The sequence below is a fragment of the Anabrus simplex genome, chromosome 2, assembly GCF_040414725.1.
Source record: "Anabrus simplex isolate iqAnaSimp1 chromosome 2, ASM4041472v1, whole genome shotgun sequence".
NCBI classification, from domain to species: Eukaryota; Metazoa; Arthropoda; class Insecta; order Orthoptera; family Tettigoniidae; genus Anabrus; species Anabrus simplex.
This window is the reverse complement of record NC_090266.1, coordinates 424,592,144-424,618,440: the sequence shown is the minus strand read 5'-3', so window position 1 is coordinate 424,618,440 and position 26,297 is coordinate 424,592,144. Positions and strand designations below refer to the sequence as shown.

The following is a 26,297-nucleotide window of genomic DNA, read 5'->3' as shown; positions in this document are numbered from 1 at the left end:
AGTTATTTCATTCCCTCTCCTCACTTGAGGAGGGGCGGGCCATCAGCTCAACGAGGAGCTCTTCGGCCACAGAGCAGGAAAAAAATCAAAGAAAAGGAGATAGTTGAGTGGGTATGTTTCGTACATACCGTAAAGGGAGGACAGTTGTTATTGCTCCTGCTTAAAGGCACCGTGACAACAAGTCGGGATCCAGGGAGGACCCGCAAAGCCCCCTGCCCAAGCGAACCCCCGCGAACACCATAGGGAAAGGAGGCGAGGAATTTATTGAGAGGAACGGACGCCGGGCGCGCAATTCGAAAAATGACCATATTACAGAGAGTTACATAATGACATTACATATAATTAGCTGGAATAATGGGCGGGATGAAGTTGGAGGAAGGAGTAGGGTAATGTTGTGATAGGAGGTAGTAGAGGATTGTGGTCATGTTGGTGCCAGAAGTAGCGAGTAAACGGAAAAGGTCCAAGAGCGGGTAGGGCGATAAAAGGAAGTTAGGTTGTGGAGCAGGTAAGGCGGTGACTGGCGGCGGTGGGGTGGTTGGCAGGGCGTTGTGGGGTCTGTGCAAAGGGGTGAGAGAAGGGGGGCGACCAAGACGTGGTGGGGAGCGAGAGTGCTCCGCGTGATAAGTTCTTCGTTGTAAGAGGACATCGGAAACACAGACGTGTTATCGGAAACGGCTAAGCTTAAAGATGATCGGATATCATGTGTGAGAGATAAGGTATTTTAAGACTCACATCAGATTTATTTACAACATGATTACTTATGTAACAATTGTAACCGGTGTCTCGAATTTCTTTCGCAGCAAACAGGGCATGTAAATTATTACTAGCATCAGTTCACCTAGAGCCACCGGCGAGTGCAGACGTACGGAGTGGAGGGTCCCTGGAGTGGGAGAAGGTAGTGTAAGTGCGGAGTGTTGGAAGTCAGCGAGGTGCTTACAGGCAATGATTGGTACAGAGCAGTACAGGGCGAGCATAGGTGGTTGGGAGGGAAGGAAGAAGAAAGAAGAAGTGAAGACAAGAAGATGCAGAATAGAACTGGATAAAATAGGATACTTTATACTTTCTGCAGCGGTGATTTTGATATTGCTGTGGATTGGGGGAGTAGAACTGAACCCAGGTCCGACTTCCAGAGGAAATATGAGCTGGGAGGACATGGAAACAATCAGAAAAATCGTAAAAGAGGTGGTAGCAGAGACATGTCCCTTCGAACAAATCAAGAACATGATCAAGGAACAAACGAGGGAGTTTGAAAAAATGAAGGGGTGGTTTCAGGAAAAGATAGAAGACACAGCTTCACAGGTGAGAAGAAATGGTGAAGAAGTTTCAGCATTAAGAGAGGAGATAGGGAGATTGGAAGAGGAGATATCGAAACTGAAAGCCGACGTAGTTGTTAACACCCGAAGTCGCAGAAATAAATGCTTATTTATATATGGAGTGCAAGAGGGTAAGAAGGAAGATAAGACGAGTATAGTTCATAAAGTAGTGGACATAATTCAGGGTAAAATGAAAATAAATTTCAGTGAAGTGGACATTGATGATGTGACAAGAGTGGGAAGATTTAGAGGTAATAGGCCTATCAAAGTGCAATTATTTTCTACACTGATGGCTGATGCAGTGGTGCGTAATGCAGGTAACGTGCAAGGGGAAAAAATATGGATAAGGAGGGACATAGGAGCTGAAGAGTGGAGGAATGAAAAAACTCTTAAAAAACACATGATACGAGCTAGGCAGCAAGGGTTGAATGCAGTCATCAGAGGACAGGAATTAGTGGTGACAGGCAACAGATGGAGGAGAGTATGGTCGGTGAATAGACTGATGGACCTAGAACGGAGGATGAAACAAGATGAGGAGGCTAAGAGGAGTGTAGTGAATAACGGGGATGACAAACGAGTGGAAGATAATAGGCAAGTGAAAGATAACGAGGGTAGAAGTGTAATTATAGGAAGTAGTACTGAAAAGTGTCAAGAGAGACAGGGCGAGGTGCTAAGTGGAAGTATGAACAACGGTAAGGAAAGAGCAGTGGACGGGCAATGCAGGAGAGAGGCTGAAGATCAAAGGGGTGATGGGGGAAAGGAGAGTGAGCAACAAGATGCTGAGAGAGCTGAGTGTAGTGGTGTAGTTAGACAAGATCAGGGTATAAAAGTAAGGCCAGTGTTAACCCGTGAGTACCTCGCACAGAATTTGAGTTTGAGCGCAGGGAGAGATAGAAGATATACGGACATGATGAGAGCAATGAAAAGTAGTGAGGGTTTTGTTACAAGAAGTAAAAAACAATAATATAGCGAGTAAGTAAGTAATTAAGGGCGTGGAGGCTGAAATGTTGTGAAGGAGAAGTGGTATATAAGTTATGATATGTTATAGGGTTGAAATGTGGTGTTGGAGAAGTGGTGGTATAAGATGGTGGATGGCAGTTTGTTGATATTTGGAGCTGGAGGAGTGATGGTAAATGTGGTGTTGGATAAGTGTTGTAATTTGGCTATTTGTAAATTTTGGTTTGGGGGAAGTTGGAGTTTTCGGTAGGTAATTATGATGGGTATTAGGATGAGTATGAGTGTATGGCAAATTGAGCAAATTATGATATGTTATAGGGTTGAAATGTGGTGTTGGAGAAGTGGTGGTATAAGATGGTGGATGGCAGAAGGTGAGTGTATTTGTAGAAGAAGTAGAGGTGGTGGTACTGAGATTGTATTGGTGTCTGGTATAAATGCTGAGTGATGGCAGATGAGTGTGTGTTAGGGCTGAATTGTGGTGTTGGAAGTAGAGGTGGTATATGTTGAAATGTGGTGTTGGAAAGGTATGGAGATGTAGTTATGATATGTTATAGGGTTGAAATGTGGTGTTGGTGAAGTGGTGGTATAAGATGGTGGATGGCAGAAGGTAAGTGTATTTGTGGAAGGAGTAGAGCTGGTATGCTGAAGTGTGGTGTTGGAAGTATTGAAGGCTTAGTATTCAAGTTATGATATGTTATAGGGTTGAAATGTGGTGTTGATGGCTATTTAATTTTTGGAACTGGAAACAGGTGAGTTTATTATCATTTTGTATTGTATTGGTGACTGGTATAAATGCTGAGTGATGGCAGACGAGTGCGTGTTAGGGCTGAAATGTGGTGTTGGAAGTAGAGGTGGTATATGTTGAAATGTGGTGTTGGAAAGGTATGGAGATGTAGTAAGGTAAATCGGCTATTTGTAAATTTTGGTTTGGTAGAAGATGGAGTCTTATGACGGGTAGGATGAGTATGAGTGTATGGTAAATGCAAGTTATGATATGTTATAGGGTGGAAATGTGGTGTGGGAGAAGTGGTGGTATAAGATGGTGGATGGCAGAAGGTGAGTGTATTTGTGGAAGGAGTAGAGCTGGTATGCTGAAGTGTGGTGTTGGAAGTATTAAATTATGATATGTCATAGGGTTGAAATGTGGTGTTGGAGAAGTGGTGGTATAAGATGGTGGATGGCGGAAGGTGAGTGTATTTGTAGAAGAAGTAGAGGTGGTATATGAGGTAGGGTTGGTGTGGTATTGCTGAAATGTGGTGCTGGAGTATTGCTGGCCAAAATTTTTGGAGGCGTGATTGGTATTTGTTATTCATTGCCGAAATTTCTGGAGATGAGAGGTAATTTTATTATGGAGTGTTATGACGGAATGAAATGAAATGAAGCAATGTTAACGCGGATTGGTAAAAGTTGCGGTATGGTTGATTGGAACGTAATGACGGAATAAGATGGCCGGTTTGGTATGCAATCATGTAATGGCTGGTTTGGAATGCAACCTGGTAATGCTGCTGTTGCAGCCTTTGCTGGAGTAGGTCAGGGAGCAATAGAGGTGATGAAAATGCTGAAGTAAGAAGGTTGCGTACGTGAGAGTGATAACAAGCATGGAGTTGTAACACCAGCAGTAGAATGTAAACATTGACCAGGCTGTTGTGAATTGATGTAGATGGAGTTGGTTCTGGTATAAAACCGGGACGGTATTGTTTATTTCATTTTATGTCATTTAGTATATAGTGGAGAGGGGTGGCTCAGGTTGGACTATTCTTATTAATCTTATTTGTTATTTATTATTATTATTGTGAACATGTATTCGGGGCTGAACGCCTGTTTTGTTCACTAATAAATACAATACAATACAATATTACTAGCATTAATTTGTGTCACAAGGTTTGAATAAATCTGTAATTATACGTTTCCGGGTCCATGATGTCATAACCTTTTTTTCCCCCTCCCTATGTGAGGAATACATTCCTAAACTTTTGCCGTGGAGTTTTGGTACATCCTATACTTCCTCATCTCATACTTTTTTGAAAAAGTGCACATTTTTTTTGTTGCATTTTATAGATAAGAGAGTGCTAGTATTTCACTCCCGTTTACGTATACATCCTTGTAGGAGGACACTACAGAGCTGCTGTTATAGGAGCAATATAGTTTTCTTTCTATTGGTAGATCTCCTGAAATGAAATTCAATCATTCAGGTTTAGTGTTCTCTTTCGTTGGTTGGAATCGAACCCGTTATCATGGGTCGAACACCACCACTGATCTCACGAGGAAGCTAATTAAGCACTGAAGGATGGGTACGACCGCTGTAAAATTCAATATTTTTATTTAATAATAATAATAATAATAATAATAATAATAATAATAATAATAATAATAATAATAATAATTTCAGAAACAAGCGGCCAAAATGGGATTGCAAATATAATCTGAGAAAACAAAGTTAATGACAACCATCATTAAAGACCCTCAGAATATCACAATTAACAATAACATAATATCTCAGACAGCTTGCTTTAAATACCTGGGAGAATGGATAAAAAACAACACAAAGGAAAAGGTAGCTGTAGATATAAGAGTAAACAAAATGGAAAGGACGTTTCATATGACAAAAATATATACAATAAGAAATCTCTATCCTGGGACTTGAAATAAAGGCATATCAAACAGTGGCTCGGCCAGAAATTTTATATCCAGCAGAAACTTTTCAACTTACAAGAATTGGGGGTCTTGAAAAATTAGAAAAATTGGAAAGGAGAATTTTAAGAAAAATACTGGGACCTACAAGAAACAGCAATTCCGAATTTAGACTACGATCAGAGAGCTATATTTGAAAGTTGAAAACTGACAACTGTAATGTGGAAAAGAAAACTCCAGTTTTAGGACATATTTACACAATGAATGACAATAGATTAACTAAACAAATCTTCAACCTATTGAACAGTTGCAAATCCAAGCCAACGTGGTTCGTTGAAATTGAAAAGGATATGAAAAACGCTGGAATTAAAATAGATACGATAGAAAACAAAACATAACACGTTTCAGAGAAGTAACGCGAAAGACAGTATTTCAGGGGAGAAGGAAGTAACATCTGAAGAAAAATGGACTCAAGAGGAAAAGGATCAACATTCTCAGAAAGTGAAGGAAGTTTGGTAACGAAGAAAGTTAAATGCAAAGAAGAGTAACCAAAGTTGATTTATCGTACTCTCAAAAGGGTTATTCGAATAATAATAATAATAATAATAATAATAATAATAATAATAATAATAATAATAATAATAATAGTAATAATAAAATAATAATGGGGCATGGCATATCTATAGGCTTGGTGGTGACCTAATGAGGATAAAATGAATGGCGAAGACGTCATAAAATACCCAGTCCCCAAGTCAGGGGAATCAACAGTATGAGGTGGCTGATTCTGAAAACTGAACCGCAGCCATCGGACTAAATGCAAGCAATCTGTCCATTTATCCACAAAGTCCGGCTTTCACTGGATAAATCTCAGCTACCATCTCCACTAATCAGGGGTTGAGCATTGGCAGTAGCCGAGGCCAGGGCAGTAGCTTGTAAAGCAGCCTTGGCAACACAGCAGGCTTCTCCGTTGGCTATTGGCTGCAGCTCAAAAAGCTGAAGGCTTGACGTTCACTAAACCAACTATCGAAAAGGGGTAAACTAAGTCTAGTGGTAGACCACGTCTTGATCCCAGCATACGCCACTGACCTCGAGAGTTATTCGGGACATTCGCGCGAGTTACTGTTATTATTATTACTGGGAGATTTTGTGATGCGGTCGTGAAATACAAGTAGAACTGGAAACGTGTAAAGTGTAAATAGTAGTAAGAATATTAATATCCCGGTCGTGAATAGAACACATATTTTTAAAAACAGTTATAAAGAAATTTACGCCGTGGGCTTAAGAACAAAGAGGAGTAGGGATATTAGTCCCGATAAGCTAGTAAGGCTAGATCAAAGTAGTGCGGAAATTTCTTTAACGTCATGAATAGTGCCGGAAAACGTAAACTTCCATATCGGTGTATGTGCCAGGGGTGTAATTGGCCGAAGGCGGCGTGTTTAACGAAGTGTTTCTTTGTAGAGTTATTACCATTGGAAGCAGCCTAGGAGCATGGTTCGGTAGATTGAACCCAGGATCTTCAATACAGCGACCAGCGCAGCCTTTATGGAGGTGTAAACCACCACGGGAGCCTCCCGAAGTCTCGAATGAAGTCCGGCATACCAGCACGAACAGTACGCCTTAATAAGTAATTAGTGGATGCGGAGTTCTTTTCTGTTGTAGGCTATTATGTAAATATTGTAATGCAGATTTAACCTTAGCCAGATCCCGGCTCAGTTAGGGTAAGGAAGCAATATTGTGTGCGTTAAAGTTTGGTATCTTTTAGTAGAAATAATTTACTTGGGAACTCGGTTATAGTGTGTTTTTATTAAGCCTTCAATAAGTCCATTTGGGAAAATTAATGTGTTTAAAGAAAGAGAACAGTGACGGCCCCGCGGTGTAGGGGTAGCGTGCCTGCCTCTTACCTGGAGGCCCCGGGTTCGATTTCCGGCCAGGTCAGGGATTTTTACCTGCATCTGAGGGCTGTTTCAAGGTCCACTCCGCCTACGCGATTAAAATTGAGGAGCTATCTGACGGTGAGATAGCGTCCCCTGTCTAGAAAGCCAGGAATAACGGCCGAGAGGATCCGTCGTGCTGACCACACGACACCTCGTAAACTGCAAACCTTCGGAATGAGCAGCGGTCGCTTGGTAGGCCATGGTCTTTCGGGGCTGTTGCACCATTGGGTTTGGTTTGGAAAGGGAACAGTTAGTTGAAACGTACTAATGTTTGAGTGTGCTTCAAGCAGGAGAGACGAGCTAGCTTTGTAAATAATGTCTCGCTAGAGATTTTTATGGGTGAGTTATTTAAATATTAATGCATGAAAAGTAGTGTCTTCGATAACGCACAAAATTAGACGTGTAGAATTTAGGTATAGGAGGGAAGTGGAATCAGAGATAAGGCTGTTTGCAGATGATGTTATTTCGTACAGAGTAATAAATAAGTTACAATATTGTGAGCAACTGAAAAATGACCTCAATAATGTTGTGAGATGGACAGCAGGCAATGGTATGGTGATAAACGGGGTTAAAAGTCAGGTTGTGAGTTTCACAAATAGGAAAAGTCCTCTCACTTTTAATTACTGCTTTGATGGGGTGAAAGTTCCTTATGGGGGTCACTGTAAGTATCTAGGTGTTAATATAAGGAAAGATCTTCATTGTGGTAATCACATAAATATGACTGTAAATAAAGGGTACAGATCTCTGCACATGGTTATGAGGGTATTTAGGGATTGTAGTAAGGATGTTAAGGAGAGGGCATATAAGTCTCTGGTAAGACCCCAACTAGAGTATGGTTCCAGTGTATGGGACCCTCACAAGGATTACTTGATTCAAGAACTGGAAAGAATCCAAAGAAAAGCAGCTCGATTTGTTCTAGGTGATTTTCGACAAAAGAGTAGCGTTAAAAAAATGTTGTAAAATTTGGGCTGGGAAGAATTGGGAGAAAGGAGACGAGCTACTCGATTAAGTGGTATGAAATGAAATGTCGTATGGCTTTTAGTGCCGGGATATCCCAGTACGGGTTCGGCTCGCCAGATGCAGGTCTTTCTATTTGAGTCCCGTAGGCGACCTGCCCGTCGTGATGAGGATGAAATGATGCTGAAGACAACACATACACCCAGCCCCCGTGCCAATGGAATTAACCAATTAAGGTTAAAATCCCCGACCCTGCCGGGAATCGAACCCGGGACCCTCTGAACCGAAGGCCAGTACGCTGACCGCTCAGCCAACGAGTCGGACATTAAGTGGTATGTTCCGAGCTGTCAGTGGAGAGATGGCGTGGGAGGACATCATAGACGAATAAGTTCGAGTGGTGTCTTTAAAAGTAGGAAACATCACAATATGAAGATAAAGTTGGAATTCGAGAGGACAAATTAGGGCAAATATTCGTTTATAGGAAGTGGAATTAGAGATTGGAATACCTTACCAAGGGAAATGTTCAATAATTTTCCAATTTCTTTGCGATCATTTGAGAAAAGGCTACGAAAACAACAGATAGGGAATCTGCCACCTGGGCGACTGCCCTAAATGCAGATCAGTAGTGATTGATTGATTGATTGATTGATTGATTGATTGATTGATTGATTGATTGATTGATTGATTGATTGATTGATTGATTGATACTCTTTCTTAAATAATGTGTGCATGCACGTAGTCTTGTATAGTTGGCTGTACAAGTACTCTGAAATGTGTGAACGTCAGGACTCGAATACCCAGTCCTCCTATTAGCTAGAATTTTGTGATGAGAGGACGATATTTTTGTTATCCCTGTCAAGATATTATAAGTAAACCAATACTAACCAGGACGAAATGTTTTAGAGGTTTGGTGAATTTTATGTGTTTTTATATATGCGTTCCATAAGATGGGAACCGGAAAATCGAGAGAGGAAACTTAGTGGACCGAGCGGTTCTAAGAAATAATGCCTCGACAAATATATAATAATGTGTGATAGTTCTAGAGGAATTACCATTAAAATGTAATGCGGAGTACGGAATAATGCCATGAATTACAGAGAAGTACGAGAAATAAGTATACTGGAAGTGATATTTTTTATTTTTATTTATTTTTATTTATTTTTATTTATTTTTTATATTTATTTATTTATTTATTTATTTATTTATTTATTTATTTATTGATTTATTGATTTAAAAATATGCCACCAACAGAGATATTCTTCATTTATAGGAAGTAGTAGTAGTAATGTTTTATTTTACCTGGCAAGATTGTGATGTTTGGGACATCACTGCATGTTTTCAATTATTGAACTATATAATTAATTGATAAGATGTATATATTTAATCATTGATAGGCCAAGTTTAAATTAATATGTATATATATATGGTTTTTATCATCCATTTCAATCATAATTTCATTTCTTTGTATCGCGGCTATAACGTATTCTGAACGAACGAATTATTGGGTAAAGTATTTCAACATCATTCATATAACTTGCAGTAAATTTTCCAATAGCTGTTGTGAGGCGACCAGAGTCAGCAGGCTAATTTCAGCCCATTTCCAGGAAAAGTACGTCATCTAGGTTACGAGAGACCTCACCCTCTCTACCTCATGAAGAGACAGTTGATACATTATAAATGCCCACTTTTCGAACTTCGCTACCTGACGCTTTATTTCAGCGGGAAAGTTCAGCCTATGTGAATGAACGTAATGAAGCAACGTGATGGATTCACAGCAATACATAGGAGAAGGGATGAGACCTCGAATTTTACTGGACCATGTGATATGGCTGATGGAAAGAGACTTTTGAACGGATATACTTCGAAGACAAGATCTGGAGAGGACATTCTGATTCTCACTCTTCGAAGACACTCTTACTACGATTCTACGTCTGCACATCGGAGAAGATTTTAACTTAGTTCACTTCGCATCTGAGTAGTACCGTAGGATACTACTCAAAAGTTACTCTCATTGGGACTTGTTATCACAATGACGAGAGGTACTCAACGGGAGACCGGTTTTGACTAGTATAGGGAAGGAGAGCTTTTATTATGAATTTAGCTACACTACTGTTCCGTAATACGGAAGAATACAAGTGTATTCTCTCCATGAAGATAACTCATGGTGGTTTTGCATTTAAAATTAGGGCTCATTACGTCTTTATGTAAGAAGTAAAGAAGGAAGTGTTAAAGGCAGGAAAAAGCATAAGTAGGACTGGAATCCAATAACAGATGAGGCAGCCGGTACGAGAGATCCACCCATCATCAGCTTCAAGACAACAGAGTCTACATTTGGTGAGCTTATGGCATAAGTTACTGCAAGTCTTCGCGCAACAGTTCATTTTCTTAGAGTTAATTTCATTCAATTTTTCTTTTGCTTCCGTAAGTTCAGATTTCGTTATTACGCCGTTACGTCACGTTTCTCATCCTAATAAATAGCTGTTTTAATTTGTATGTTCTGAAATTATTATTAATGATCCTTAAATTCCAAGTTAGTGTACTTAATGATCTGTGTTACATCACCCTACCCCTGGGAGTTTTTGAGTCTCATTACGTATTATTATTATTATTATTATTATTATTATTATTATTATTATTATTATTATTAATTATCAACTTTCGGTCCCAGGAATTAACCTGGGAGGAGTCCATGTGGCTTTTGTCACCACATGGCTCTGGGCAAATTGGAGTGAAACGCGTCGTTGCTTGTCATCTGCAACTATAACATATTGGGTTCAGCAAGAGAACCCAACTTAGCCTCTTTCACTCCAACTCCAGCATGTAACCTACAAGAGGTGTCCCTGTTAAACCGAGCAACCCAGTGGAAGGTTGGGTAACCAATCCCAGCGGGAAACTGGGCCGGTGAGCCGATCAGTGCTGGTGGCTTCAAGGCTTACAACCTTGATAGTTAAAAACCCGTTACCTTTTAGGTAACCACCATTACGACTCTCGTAATACTCGAAACATGGAGACAAAGAATATTCAGAAATGTACCCCAGGTGGTAAACAATCCACCCCCACACAGTCTGGGGCAAGCAGGTCATCGGATTCTGGGGAACCTGCACCTTCATGCTTCCCACTTCTATCTAATTCTGCTAAACGACAACCAAAGAGAAACATCGAGTACTTTGCTACAATAAATATTAATTCCCTACTGAAGGTAGGTAAGCTCAGACAAACGCTTGACGTGCTGGAAAAGTACAAGGTTATGATAGCAGCGCTACAAGAGACTCGGTTTACCGACGAGGATACAATAGAGTCCGGAGTGTACAGAATCTACAAGGGAAAACCTGGTGAAAGAGTTATCAAGACACTTCCACAATTTGGTACTGGGTTTGCAGTACACCACAAGATGGTTGACCATATTTTAGATTTCACTTCACCTAACGGAAGGACCTCGTTATCCTTCAGGTCTCGTAATAGAGCATACACAATCATAAATTTCCACTCACCCACGAATGACACAAACCGTTCATACCTGGAAAATGTAGAACAATGCTGGGCCACCTTAGAAGAAACTCTAGATAAGATCCCTTCCCACCATTCCATCATACTCATGGGAGACTTCAATGCACAAGTCGGTAAGGAGTGGAAGTACTGGAAGATAGTAGGCCATTATCCAGCCCATAAGAGAACAAACAGAAATGGAGAACGTCTCATTGAACTCTGTGACAAGTACAACTTAGTCCTGAAATCAACAGCCTTCAAACGTCTACCTAGAAAGGCCAAAACCTGGAGGAGTCCAAATCCTATGGTTGGTGAATTCCAGTTAGACCATGTTGCTATAGCACGGCAACATCATACGAACATACAGAACGTCAAGGTATTGCGAGGAGCCAACATAGATTCTGATCACTACCTTTCACTTGTCAAGATCAATATGCAACCCTTTAGAAAAACACCAACTCTCCAAAGTAGTCATAAGATACCCAGGTTGAACACTCTGCGACTGCGTGATGAGGATTGTGATTTTCAGGATACCCTCAGGAAGAATACAGAGAAAGAAGGATGGCCTGCCTTACAAAAGGCCTTGCTGGATGCCGCTCAAGAAACTATCCCTGCATCATCAACCAAAGGCAAACACCCATGGTGGAGTTCAAAGTGTGATGAGGTTATAGAAGAAAGGCGTAAAGCCTGAAATAGGTGGAACCAACATAAAATTGAAGCCAATTATGAAGCCTTCCTCATGCAAAGAAAAGCTACAGCTAACACCATCCGCAGTGCCAAGAGAAATTACCTCAGGAGCCTAATGCAACAGGCTGAAAATAATTTTCAGAGGAACAACTCAAGAGACCTGTACAAAGGACTTAAGAAGCAAACGACCCAGTACACAGCTCCTACCCTCATCCTCCACGGGCCAGATGGAAAACTTCAACTGAACAATAAAGACTGCACCAAAACACTTGCAGATTATTTCCAGAAGCTACTAAACGCAGAGGAAACTAAAGAAAAGCTTATTTTCCATGAGCCTTCACACAGGAACCCTGATTCTCAACCACCTACGAGAGAAGAAATAAAGGACATTATCGCTGTTCTCAAGAACAACAAGGCTTCAGGTGAAGACGGCATAGTTGCCGAGATGTGGAAACATGCAGATGACCAGTCTTTGCAGAGCATCCATCAAATCATAAAGGACATATGGACAACAGAGTCCCTACCCGAAGGATGGACGTCCGCCGTGATTCATCCCCTCCACAAGAAGGGAAGTAAGACAGACCTCAACAATTATAGAGGTATTTCCTTGTTACAAAGTACCTACAAGATCCTCTCTGTAGCCCTGCTCAATAGAGTCACCACACAGCTAGACTCACAGTTAGGTGAATACCAAGCTGGTTTCCGTAAGACTAGATCTTGTCCAGAACAGATACACAATCTTAAGACAGTTCTCAATTACAAAAGCCGATGTGGACATCCCTGGATGGTGGTCCTAGTAGATTTTCAGAAAGCTTATTACTCTGTGGACAGAGACACCCTTTTCTCCATACTATGGGAACTTGGTCTGGATGGGAAGACCCTACGATTGGTTCAAGCCACTCTGAGGAACACGACGTCCAAGGTCAGGTTCAGAGGTGAACTATCTGAAAGGTTTCCAATCAGAACAGGAGTTAGACAGGGTGATGGTCTCTCCTGCATTCTCTTCAACTCTGTCCTGGAAAGATCATTAGAGAATGGAGAGCTGGACTGAAGCTTGGGTACAACAGCGACAACCTCATTGTCCCGTGCCTAGCCTTTACCGATGACCTCATTCTACTGGCAAACAATATAGAGGAGGCTACCTACAACTTACAGAATCTTTATTCTGTAGCGGTTAAGACTGGTCTGAAAATCAGCATCCAGAAGACTGAATTTATGACCAATATCAAGGAGTCCCCTTCTGCAATTCCTCTCACAGACGCTACCATACGAAAAGTACCTGCAGTTAAGTACTTGGGAGAATGGATCTCTGCGAATCAGAGCGAGAACCCAGCCATAGATGCCAGATGTACCAAGTTTGAAAGGGCTTATCACTCGTGTCGTAGTATCTATTCATCTAAGTGCCTCTCCAAGAACCTCAAACTCAGACACTACAACTCGGTAGTCAAACCATCTGCTCTGTATGCTTCTGAGTGCCTTGTAATGGCTAGGAAGGGCCCACTCAGAAAGCTGGAGTTAAAAGAGAGGAAGATCCTGAGGAGGATATTAGGACCAATCAGAGAGGAAGGAGGCACTTACAGAATCCGCCATAATGATGAACTGTATGAACACCAGGAGGACATCGTCACGTCTATAAGGAAAAGGCGCCTGACCTTTTATGGACACTTGGCCCGTCTGGATTCCAAAAGACTCACCAACAGGATATTCACAGTAACAGGAAGAGGCAAGGCTTCTAAGAACAAATGGATCACGTCAGTTAAGACAGATATGGAACAACTAGATATCCCACTGGGACAAACTCATGACCGACTACTGTTCCGTCAAGCCATCCGACACGGAGTTTTTCCAACGTCCCTTACAAGTAAGAAGACTACAGGAACTAAGTGGACCGAGGAGAGAAAGCTGGCTCATAGTCAGCAAATGAAGGAGTATTGGAAGAAGAAGAAAGCAACAACTTTACCCAAGAGTAGATACGAGCCCCGTGGTCCTCAGTAGGCCTAAACGACAAAGAAGAAGAATTATCAACTTTTCGTTTTCAAGCCATAAGCTGGAAGGCTGGCGCCCATGGGATATTGTTTATGGAGAAATAATGAGATATCATTTATTTATTTTAATATTAAAGTGACCCGCCACGTTATATTTTGTCAAACATCTGTGGGCCGAGTGGGTACGTCACAAGATTAAGGCCTGAAGGCCTTCTCTTCCATCTAACCAGGCACTGAAATATACACATACCTTGTATTACAATATATTACTTACAATAATTAGATTTAATACAAATTAAATTAATAATAATACAGGAATGGTAAGATTACATTAAGATGAAATAAATTTAATTATGATGAAATAAATCAGATATGATAAAAGGATAAATTCTAAAACTAATATCCTACATTAAAAAAGAGGTAGTTCATAATATTTGATTTGAAAAACAAATCGGGTAAGACTTTTAGACCTCTCCACTACCAGGACATCCATAACAATATAATGGTTGTGAGTAGCGGCATCAAGTTTACAGTGATCCTTACTGGTGCATAAAAAGTCTCCAAAGTGCTTCCTTGAAAGTGCGAATAGCGATCAACCCCCTAATACATTCGGGTAGGAGGTTCCACTCACGGCAGGCAATTACTGTGAATGATTTATCGTAGGTGGCAGTTCTATGGGTAGGTAAACCAAGGATGGAATTGTTAGCAGATCTGGTGTTAAGACTGTGATAAGGGGATAGGTATTTGAAATATGAAATAAGGTAAAATGGCTGTGAGGAATGAAGGATTTTTATGGAGACGGCATAGGGTATGCACAGTGTGACGGATTTCTAGTCGGGGCCAAGATAGGTGGTTATATGAAGGAGTTGCATGGTCATAGTACCGTAGGTTACAGACCTATCTCACACATGCATTTTGACCACGTTTTAATCTGCTCAATAACTTTCCCCGAGCGTCTCTATAAATCGCATCACAACTGTCAAAATGAGAGAAAACCAGAGCTTCTACCAGCATTTTTTGAGTTTTTTAGGAAATAAACTTTTATACCCGCGCAGCATGTGCAATGCAGAGAATGTTTTCTGGGTGATGTTCGTAATATGCGTTTTCCATGACATGTCATCATCGAAAGTAACGCCTAGAACTTTTACTCATGACATGAATGGTATGTTAGCGTTACACAACCCTATAGACGGAATCTCTGGTCGATTGACCTTCGTAAGTAGTTTCGAGTATCGAAGGATGATGGCTTGCGTTCTTGCTGGGTTTAACCTAAGACCATATCTCAAAGACCAAGAAGAAAACCATGTTAGATCCTGGCTGATTTTGTCTATGGTCGAAAATATGAGATCTGGAGATGTATGAAGGTACATTTGTACATCATCAGCGTAAATATGGTATTTGCAGTGCATTAGTTTTTGGGAGACATCATCAATGTAAATAGAAAAAAGAAGGGGTCCTAACACCGACACTTGGGGCACACCACACTGCACAGACCGCCAAGTTGATTTATTTATCCTATCTGTAACATACTTCCGACGGCCATGCAGGTAGGAATGCAACCAAAGGAGGGCACTCTCCGAGAAATGAAGAAATACAATTTCGAGAGCAAAATGACAATATCAACAGAGTCAAAAGCTTTTGTCAAGTCTAGGAGTATTAAGACTGTCACTTCCTTGTTGTCCATAGCTTCTCGGACGTCTTCTGTGTGACCTTCAATAATGCCGTTGTAGTACTGTGTGCTTGACGAAAACCAGATGTAGTGGGTCAAGTAAGTTGTGAGTCGTCATGTAGTCTGTTATTTGTCTATGAGCGATGTACTCTTGCGCTTTGGATAAAGCAGAAAGTATGCAGATGGCTCTGTAGTCAGATGGTTCAGAAGGGGAAGCTACTTTTTTAGAGGACGTATAATGCCCGCTTTCCATTTCGGGACATGTGCTGTCTACAAGTGGAGAGTTTAATATGTTAATTAGTGTAGGTAATATCATATCCAGAATAATTGTTACCATCTCTATTCCTATACTGTCATTTCCTTTTGCCGTTGATGTTATCCGATTTATATCAAACCTGACTTGTGAGTGAGTTGCTGGACGGAAGTAGAAGTTTTCTCTATCTGTTCGCGTCTTTGCATAATTCCCGTCTAGAACTTCCTGTTCCAGGGCTGCATTTAATGTGCAGTTAGATGAAAAATAATCGTCCAGTTTTTCCAAGTGTATATTTATTTCGTCGTCTCGTCCTTTAGTAATTCCAAAGATCTTTATGGATTTCCACAACACAGCTGTTGGAACATTTGGTTGAATTAAACTGTGAGCGTGTCGTCGTTTCGCGTTTCTAATCTGTTGGGTCGTAGCGTTTCTCGGTCTCTTATAGTTTACTAAATCGTCAGGAGTGTAATGTTTTCTAACTCGTCTATAAGCAGCATCGCGTTCAGCCATTAGTGCTCTAATCTCATCTGAGAGGGTAATTCGAGCCTTCTTTTCAGGGGCATGTCTATCGTACAGTTCAGTCAGACTGAAGAGAGTCGCTTTGTCGTTTATGTCTTTAAGTTTAAATATGTCATGTAATGGCACTGCAACTGCGTCTTGTAGAAGTTTTTTCTTATCAATTCTTCGTAGATCTCTATATGAAATTATTTTCGTTTTGAACTTGGAACTTTTACTAAAATAGGGCACAAATATGGCATCATGTCGCGATGTACCTGGGACACTAATTTGACCGTGATGAAGAACTAATTCAAGTTGGTTAGTGGCAATGAGATCAATTAAGGTGTGTGATGTGTCTGTGTGATGTGTAGCATTGAGAGGGAGAAACGTTAAATTGCAAGCTTTAAAATAAGTTGGGTTGTCTGAGGAGAGTTAAGTTCAAGAAGGTTTATGTTGAAGTCGCCCATTATAATTATATTTGAGTAATCAGTGATTAAATATTGTATTTGAGTCTCTAGATCGCATAAAATACCCGCATTCGGTGGCTTATATACTACACCCAGAAGACAGTTTACTTCACTCACAGTTATTTCCAGGAACATGAATTCAGGTTTTCGCTCGTACGGATCTGGAGATCTATATATTATTTTAGGGCGTACGCTGGTCGTAACATATGCGGCGGTACCCCCGGAGGGCTTATTTAATCTGTCGGATCTAAGCGGTGTATAACCCGCCAGCTGCAGTCTTTCTATTGCGTGGTGTGGTTTTAACCAAGATTCAGAAATTAATATTGCGTGGAAACTGGGAGGCATAAATAGGGCTTTTATTTCGTGTATTCGCGCTTCCGCAAGGTGGCTTTGATCCTTTATATGGCAAATCTTTAAAGCATTACTCTATTGAGACAACTGGTCGTTAATAATGTCCCTTGTCGACTGGGAATGACAAGAAAGCTCAGATGACAATAGTTGTGTGTTGCCTGCACAGCTGGTTCCAGCGACATGGGGGGAGTGTGGAGTAAGTGAAAGGTTTTGAGGACTGTTTGCAAAGAAGAGGAGAGTCTGTTCGTTTGTCTGAAGTTCGTTATCAGGGGGACTGTAACTTAGGTTGTTCTCAGTTATATTCTAGATGATTATGACAATAATGGGAATGGAAATAACAATTTACAGCGATCAATACGATAATGGCAACGTGGCATTTATGTAAGTGGAAATAAATAAGACAAAAATAAGGCAATGAACTCAGTCTACTGCTACTAACACCAATCTTCCACCACGGCAGGCAAAGAAAACTACATTACTAATTACATTCTAATAGAGAGTTAAAGTTAAAACTATTATATACTACAAGGATAACTCTAAAATTAAACTATAATAGAAATTTACAAAAAAATGTTGTGACCCTTTCTCCCGCATATCACTTCAGTTTATTTAACTGTTCCATAGTGCACACTTTAAACTTAATTGATCCTATTTTTATATTAATTATTCCATCAATGCTCCATACCTGGCGTACACCAAACCTCGAAATTGCCTCCTTAAGGACTGCGAGCCTTGTTGCAGTCAGATCCTCTCTTATTGAGACCACCGTTCCCTCTTTTCTTGTGGAAGATTTCACTCCGCTTACGGTAGGAAACGAATTTCACTTTTAGAGGTCGTGGCTTCGCGCGCAGTCGTCTTCCAATGCGATGGCTCCTGTCAATGTCCTGAATGTCAAGGTCGACACCAAGATCTCTTGCGATGCTTATTACGATGACATCGGGATCTTCCTCTTCCTTTTCTGGAATGCCGAAAATACGGATACTTTGCCGTCGCTGGTATTGCTCCAGTTCATCTTGCTTCTTTTTAAAGTCACGTTTGATTTTCACAAGTTCCCTGTCCTTAGCGTGAAGCTGATCTTGTAATAGTTTGACAGTTTCCTTGTACTCAGCTCTTAGTTCCTGGAGCTGCAAGGAGCAGAATTTGTAAAAAAAAAAAAAAAATCGTACTTAAGTTTGAGAGTGCTTCAGACAGGAGAGAGAGAGAGAGAGAGAGAGAGAGAGAGAGAGAGAGAGAGACCGAGCTCGATAGCTGCAGTCGCTTAAGTGCGGCCAGTATCCAGTAATCGGGAGATAGTGGGTTCGAGCCCCACTATTGGCAGCCCTGAAGATGGTTTTCCGTGGTTTTCCATTTTCACACCAGGCAAATGCCGGGGCTGTACCTTAATTAAATCCACGGCCGCTTCCTTCCACTTCGTAGGCATTTCCTATCCCATCGTCGCCATAAGACCTATCTGCGTCGGTGCGACGTAAAGCAAATAGCAAAACAAAAAAAGACAGGAGAGAAGAGCTAGCTTTATAAATATTGTCTCGCTAGAGAGTTGAGTTAAAAGGGCTTTTAAATATTGAAAGAATGTGAAAATCTGTAGACTAGGCCTTGAAAGGCGTGTCAAGCTGTCAAGCCACAGCTGATTTAGACGGGGGAGACTTGGATCCCTTAGCTGCTGGAAGATTAAGGGGAGGAAATAAGCTCGCCGGCCACTAAATATTACGATATTTCTTTCCAGAAAGAAAACATTTCAGATATTCCAAATGTTTATGCGTGGTTCACCGTAATGGAATTTAACCAATTAATGAACGTCAAATTGATAAGAAGTTCTTCTCTCCCTGTAAAATAAATTAAGTAGGGATTTCAGATACCCATTTGTTGAAAATCAGGAGGTTGTCAGCTCAAGTCCACAAGGCGATTCGGGATCTCGTCACACATAGTTTTCCCTGGGGTACAGCCGTATTTGTTTTCCTTTCCAGCCAATTAAGTTTTGTATGTGTGTTTATGATTTGTTATTATTATGTCATCCAGTTCAAATGTGGGTTCTGCCCAGCGAAATATTTGTTGTTGTTTGTTCAATTTGGATTTGAATCCCGGACCAAGTTTGTTGCCTTGTTTGATCTACTTGTGTTATACATTTATTTTGTGCTTATTGGGTTATAAGTTAGTTCTCGAATAATGTTATTGGCTTTACGTCCCACTAACCACTTTTACGGTTTTCGAAGACGCCGATGTGACGGATTGATAAGGAGTTTTAAGTGCCAGTATGCCTGTATGCGTGTCAGATGAAAGGTATGAGTGCCTCAATGGAAAGTGTATGCGAAGGTTCACCCGCGTGGAGTGGAGTGTTTACAAGTCATGGTTGATAATGTGAATGTTAACTAAATACTCGAATAGATTATTGCATTATGTATGATATTGAATAGGTAAAACTTATACACTTTGTTTTAAATATTATAGTCAATACGGAACTTGAAATTATGAATGTCATTACTTGCAATGTTAATGCCAACCAGGCATCAAGAATGGCTAATGCGTATCTCAACTCAACTCTAAAATTAAAATCTCAAAAATTGTAAAAGTCATAAAATTGCTAATCTCTTTCCTCGTCAATAATTTGTCTCTCGCCTCATGGCTCCATTGGAGTGGGACCCATTTCAACTTTATATTAACAATAGAATAAACTTCATAATGATAAATAACAAAAACATAGTCAACCTTAACTCAACCAACCAAAATATATTTTCCAAAAGTAAAACAAAATGACCCAATAAAAGGGACGGTCATATTTGTCATTCCCCAATCAAAAGTCTTTCTAATATTTCCTTCGCCGAAGTGGAACATGCAATACTGAGCAAAGAACGAAGAATAATTGGTCGTCCTCATCTAACCAAAAAGAAACAAATTACTAACTTAGCAGAAATAGAAGAGGCAATCTCACTTATTCCGATCGATAGACAATATGACATGAGATATGCCGTAAGGAAACCTACAGAACTAAATTAGGATAATCCGTCACCTACCTCCCATATCTCAAATACCCAACTGTCTAATTTGAAACAAAAGATTATAGACCAAAACCTCATTATTGCAAAAGCTGATACATGGAATGTCACTGTTATAATAGAAAAGGAGGATTACATCAAAAAATCTGAATCCTTTTTCAATAATAATAACTCGCTTTAAATTAAAGAAGGATACCACTACCAAAATTAACGGCCGTAGCCGTGTTGAAACACCGGATCCCGTGAGATCTCCGAAGTTAAGCAACAGTGGGCGTGGTCAGGAGTTGGATGGGTTGCCACGCGATGTTGGTGGGGGTAAGGTAATGGAGGAGCGGAAAGGAACTGGCTACGCTACCGCACGTAAACTCCGGCTCAGGAACACCTTTGCGGAGGTTCGGGCCTGCCTTCGGGCAGAATAACCCTTACCTTACCTATTGCCAAAATTCATAAAAACTTCACAAAACTTTGAAATTTCTCCTTTCCTCTTGAATGAGCAAGAACGTTCAGAGCTGGACATTATCAACACAAGATTGCCTACAGCTAGGACAGCACCTAGATTCACAAGACCAGCACATCTATAAGGCAAACTATTAATTTTAAAAACAAACCTACATGTAAATTATCACGCTTTATTCACGCATTTTTGAATAAGCATTATAGGCCTACATTTTCTAATAGAAAACCTATTAAGAATTCGATCGATTTTTACTTCCAAAAATTTGATATTACAACCCTTTCATACTTTACATTCATTCGATATCACTAATGTGTATTCATACGTAACGATGAAAGAAACTGTTAACTTAGTAAATAATATTTTAAGTAAACACAGTCGTCTAAGCATCCAAGAAATTAATGAATTTCTGATTATACTAAAATTTGTATTAAACAATAATTACTTTTCTTTCCATAAAAACATTTATCAACAACGTGGTCTCCTAATGATTGTACCGGTATCAGGGATCTTAGCTGGGACATATATATCGACAACCTTGGAAATACTAAGATCATCAACAACGTCAATTGAATGTTCTTTTGGGTACGATACATTTGCAATTATAGATCAACAAACCACAAACAGTTCAAACATATTCGACTACCTTAATACTTCAGACCAATATATTAAATTTAAAATAGAAATTGTATATAATTTCTCTAATAATTGTCTTGATCTAACAGTTAAAATAAATAATGGCAGCCTTAATTATGACATTTATCGTAAACCAACACAAACTAGTAATGTCATAAAGTAAGACTCTTTGTAACCGGGAGTTCAGAAGAAAGCTGCCTTCTACAGGCTGGCCTAGAGAGCACTTAATATTCTACTATCAAAAAGAGAATATAAAAAAATAACTGAATTCTATGTACACTTCATAAACTGAAAATATTTCATATTTTGTGTTTATTATTAGCATTTTTGCCTAAGGAGTATTGGATTTTTGTCGTAGAATTAAATGCTCTGTAAGGTTAATACTTTTCTGGTAAAATATTCGTAATGACATATAGGAGAGAACATACTTACTTATAAGCAATACACGCTCGAGTCAAGGCAAAAGCTACGAAGACAGCGGTTGCAAATGATCCATATAGCACCATAGAATATGAACCTGCTGAAGCAAACCATTACATTAAAAATATAACACTTTTGGTGGCAGTTCTCTAGTTTTAAACCTATAATAATTGCATTCATTATTTACTATCCTACATTATAAAAGCATTCTTCAAACTTATTGCCATACAAGTAACAGCAACATTTAAAATACACTGACTGACAGAGCAAATGCAACACCAAGAAGGAGTGGTCAGAACTTTATGCCAATTGCAGGGTAGACTGACGTCACTGAGGTATGCTCATGATGTGAAATGCGTCGCTGTGCTGCGCACGTAGCGAACGATAAATGGGACACGGCGTTGGCGAATGGCCCACTTCGTACCGTGATTTCTCAGCCGACAGTCATTGTAGAACGTGTTGTCGTGTGCCACAGGACACGTGTATAGCTAAGAATGCCAGGCCGCCGTCAACGGAGGCATTTCCAGCAGACAGACGACTTTACGAGGGGTATGGTGATCGGGCTGAGAAGGGCAGGTTGGTCGCTTCGTCAAATCGCAGCCGATACCCATAGGGATGTGTCCACGGTGCAGCGTCTGTGGTGAAGATGGTTGGCGCAGGGACATGTGGCACGTGCGAGGGGTCCAGGCGCAGCCCGAGTGACGTCAGCACGCGAGGATCGGCGCATCCGCCGCCAAGCGGTGGCAGCCCCGCACGCCACGTCAACCGCCATTCTTCAGCATGTGCAAGACACCCTGGCTGTTCCAATATCGACCAGAACAATTTCCCGTCGATTGGTTGAAGGAGGCCTGCACTCCCGGCGTCCGCTCAGAAGACTCCACAGCATAGACGTGCACGCCTGGCATGGCGCCGGGCTAGAGCGACTTGGATGAGGGAATGGCGGAACGTCGTGTTCTCCGGTGAGTCACGCTTCTGTTCTGTCAGTGATAGTCACCGCAGACGAGTGTGGCGTCGGCGTGGAGAAAGGTCAAATCCGGCAGTAACTGTGGAGCGCCCTACCGCTAGACAACGCGGCATCATGGTTTGGGGCGCTATTGCGTATGATTCCACGTCACCTCTAGTGCGTATTCAAGGCACGTTAAATGCCCACCGCTACGTGCAGCATGTGCTGCGGCCGGTGGCACTCCCGTACCTTCAGGGGCTGCCCAATGCTCTGTTTTAGCAGGATAATGCCCGCCCGCACACTGCTCGCATCTCCCAACAGGCTCTACGAGGTGTACAGATGCTTCCGTGGCCAGCGTACTCTCCGGATCTCTCACCAATCGAACACGTGTGGGATCTCATTGGACGCCGTTTGCAAACTCTGCCCCAGCCTCGTACGGACGACCAACTGTGGCAAATGGTTGACAGAGAATGGAGAACCATCCCTCAGGACACCATCCGCACTCTTATTCACTCTGTACCTCGACGTGTTTCTGCGTGCATCGCCGCTCGCGGTGGTCCTACATCCTACTGAGTCGATGCCGTGCGCATTGTGTAACCTGCATATCGGTTTGAAATAAACATCAATTATTCGTCCGTGCCGTCTCTGTTTTTCCCCCAACTTTCATCCCTTTCGAACCACTCCTTCTTGGTGTTGCATTTGCTCTGTCAGTCAGTGTATTTCTAAAAAATAATGCAGTTAATAATCCCTCTTAAAGTAATTCATTATTGTATATACAGTATATTTTAAACTGATGTGAAAGTGAAAAATGGCCATATTGTATAGAAACTTCATATGATATGAGAAAAATGAAGAAACTATATTTTAATAAACTAATAGCAAAACATATTTTCACCTGACATTACAATAAATATATGGGTAGTAACATCAAGTTCATGCAATATCTTTGGAAGGTTATAACTCAAATATTGTATCATCAAGAGGTATCTGGTTTTATGCTTCTAACCTTTGATCATCTATAACATACACTGCTCACAAAAGAAATTTGGACACGCCCTTAGATGTTCGAAAGTACGTCGTATAAATGCAAAATGGGATGGGGATTCAACTATTACGGCAATAACATGTCCTGTTTACATAACAGATGGCTCCACCCTCTTTCGAATATTTGGGAGGTATCCGTGTCAGACGAAAGGTATGAGTGCCTCAATGGAAAGTGTGTGTAAAGGTTGACTCGCGTGGATTGAAGCTTTTACAAGTCATGGTTGATCATGCGAACCAAGGTAGGCAATGAGGGAAGCAGTTGTCGTCGAATGAAGCCACTCGTGCACTTAACACAGCTTCGAGAAGGCTACTCGCGGCCATACATTGCCAGAATGCTAAGGGATGGTATCTATTGAAACGTTCCCAGAAGAACGGGGATGTTGCCAGGCACCCTGATTTGGGCGTGAAAGGAAAACAACCCCAGGGCAGGATCGTTCCGTGCGTCTACAAGCTCTCCGAAACTGCCAACTACAGCACGAGAAATCCAGTAGCCTTCTGGAGTACCAGTTAGTGACCGAAGAAGCAGAAGCACGTTTCGAGAGCACCACTACCCGCTCAAGTACCTGTACTTGATAGGCGGTATCGTGGCAGGAGACTGCAGTTTGCTAGTGATCCTCTGCAGTGGCAGCTAAGACACTGACATCTTGTTCTGTTCTCAGATGAATCCCGTTTCACGTTGTATCGTTCAGATGGTCATCTCTGAGTCTGAAGAAGACATGAGGAGTTATTTCATCCGACAGTTGAACAATCTACCGTTGCTTATGGAAGATGACCTGTTATGGTGAGGACAGGTGTACGTTTTGACACGAAAGCCGATCTGATCATTCGCAATGGATCTTTAACTGTTTGACGCCGCATTGACGAGATCTTAGTGCCCATGTGATACCTCGTGTGAGGAAACTTAGTCGAAAACGTAGTATTCATGCACAAAAATACTAGAGAGCATGATGACAATATCGTTATGTGATTCCTGCAAAAACACCACGTGCAACGAATGGAGTGGCCATCCAGAAGTCCCCACTTGAATCTGGTCGAACAAGTTTGGAACCACCTAAAGCAACGATAAATCCAGCACCCCAAGCACTATGAGCTCTTGAAAACGCCCTTTGTAAGAGTGGGGACGTCTTTCTCAACTGAACGTGCGGCACATTGTGAGAAGGCGTGGTGAAGCTATTATCAATGTGAAGGGTGGCAATACTTCTTGCTAAGACGTTTAATTACCACGTAGCGAATAATTTGGTGTATGATCAGGAACCTCATTGGTCATGATACGTTGCGCAATGACACCGTGCATTGGATGTCCAAAGAACATTTTTAATTTCAGTTCCTAATTGCTGTAAAGTAGAAGGTTTGTTTTCATTGCGTGTCTGTTTTCATTTCGATATATATATATATATATATATATATATATATCATGGAGGTATGAACATATCGAAAAGTAACAAGTTATTTCTACAATTTTCTTTACATCGCACCTACACAGACATGTCTTATGGCGACGATGGAGTAGGAAAGGGCTAGGAGTGGGAAGAAAACGACCATAGCCTTGATTAAGGTACATCCCCAGCATTTGCCTTGTGTGAAAATGGAAAAACACGGAAAAAACATCTTCAGGGTGGTCGACAGTTGGGTTCGAATCCACTGTCTCCCGCACGCAAGCTGACAGCTACATGACCGAAACCGCACAGCTACTTGCTCTGTCCCAATTTACTTTTTGAGCAGAGTATTTTAAGAGGATCTTATTTTCAGTATTTCACCGAAGAGATTTATTCATCATCTTTTTATTTAGATCTAACACCTTTATTTTCACTAGTTCTATACACTGATATTTATGATCAGTTTATTTTTTTAATAAAATGAGAGTTTAGCTATTTCACTTATCTGCGTACATTGATTGTGAAAGAATGAGTTACACTGAGAGCATTTGAGTGTTGATAATTACAGAAGTCTTAGTGGTTATTTGATTTTATCATTAAATTATTATTATTATTATTATTATTATTATTATTATTATTATTATTATTATTATTATTATTATTATTATTGTCCATCTCCACAGCTGAGTGGTCAGCGTCTTGGCCTTCAGCCTTCGAGGCCTTCGATTTCCAGCCAGGTCGAGAGATTTCATCTTAAAATGGTTAATTCCCTTGGTTCGAGACTGTGTATTTGTGCTCGCCCCAGCATCTTACTTTAACACACACAACACTAACACACGGTTTCCGATATAGAGTAGATGCCGCCGACTCTCATCGGTGTATCTGCCTTACAAGGACTGCACCTGATTATCAATAACTCTTCAACATATTATTATTATTATTATTATTATTATTATTATTATTATTATTATTATTATTATTATTATTATTATTATTATTATTATTATTATTTTCATCCTGTAAATATTGACTAAGTTAAGGGCCTCTGTTTGATTGTGATACTAAGAAAGAGGAAATTAAAATTTGTAGTTTGCTGTGGAAAGGAATATAAGTGAACTCATTACTGCCATTATTAAAAGTCTTGGCAGGTTCGATCCTGGCTCAGTCCGGTGGTATTTGAAGGTGCTCAAATACGACAGCCTCGTGTCTGTAGATCTGCCGGCACGTAAAAGATCTCCTGCGGGAC

At 40.8% G+C, this 26,297-nt stretch overlaps 1 protein-coding gene across 1 annotated transcript in view; it reads right to left on the bottom strand.

Annotated features, from left to right (window-relative positions):
* LOC136863567 (atrial natriuretic peptide receptor 1) overlaps nucleotides 1–26,297 on the bottom strand; it is a 614,185-nt gene that overhangs the window by 171,116 nt on the left and 416,772 nt on the right. The window contains exon 10 of the mRNA XM_067139947.2: nucleotides 21,701–21,785. Within this exon, the coding sequence (XP_066996048.1) occupies nucleotides 21,701–21,785 (85 nt within the window). The remainder of the gene's footprint in view (nucleotides 1–21,700; nucleotides 21,786–26,297) is intronic.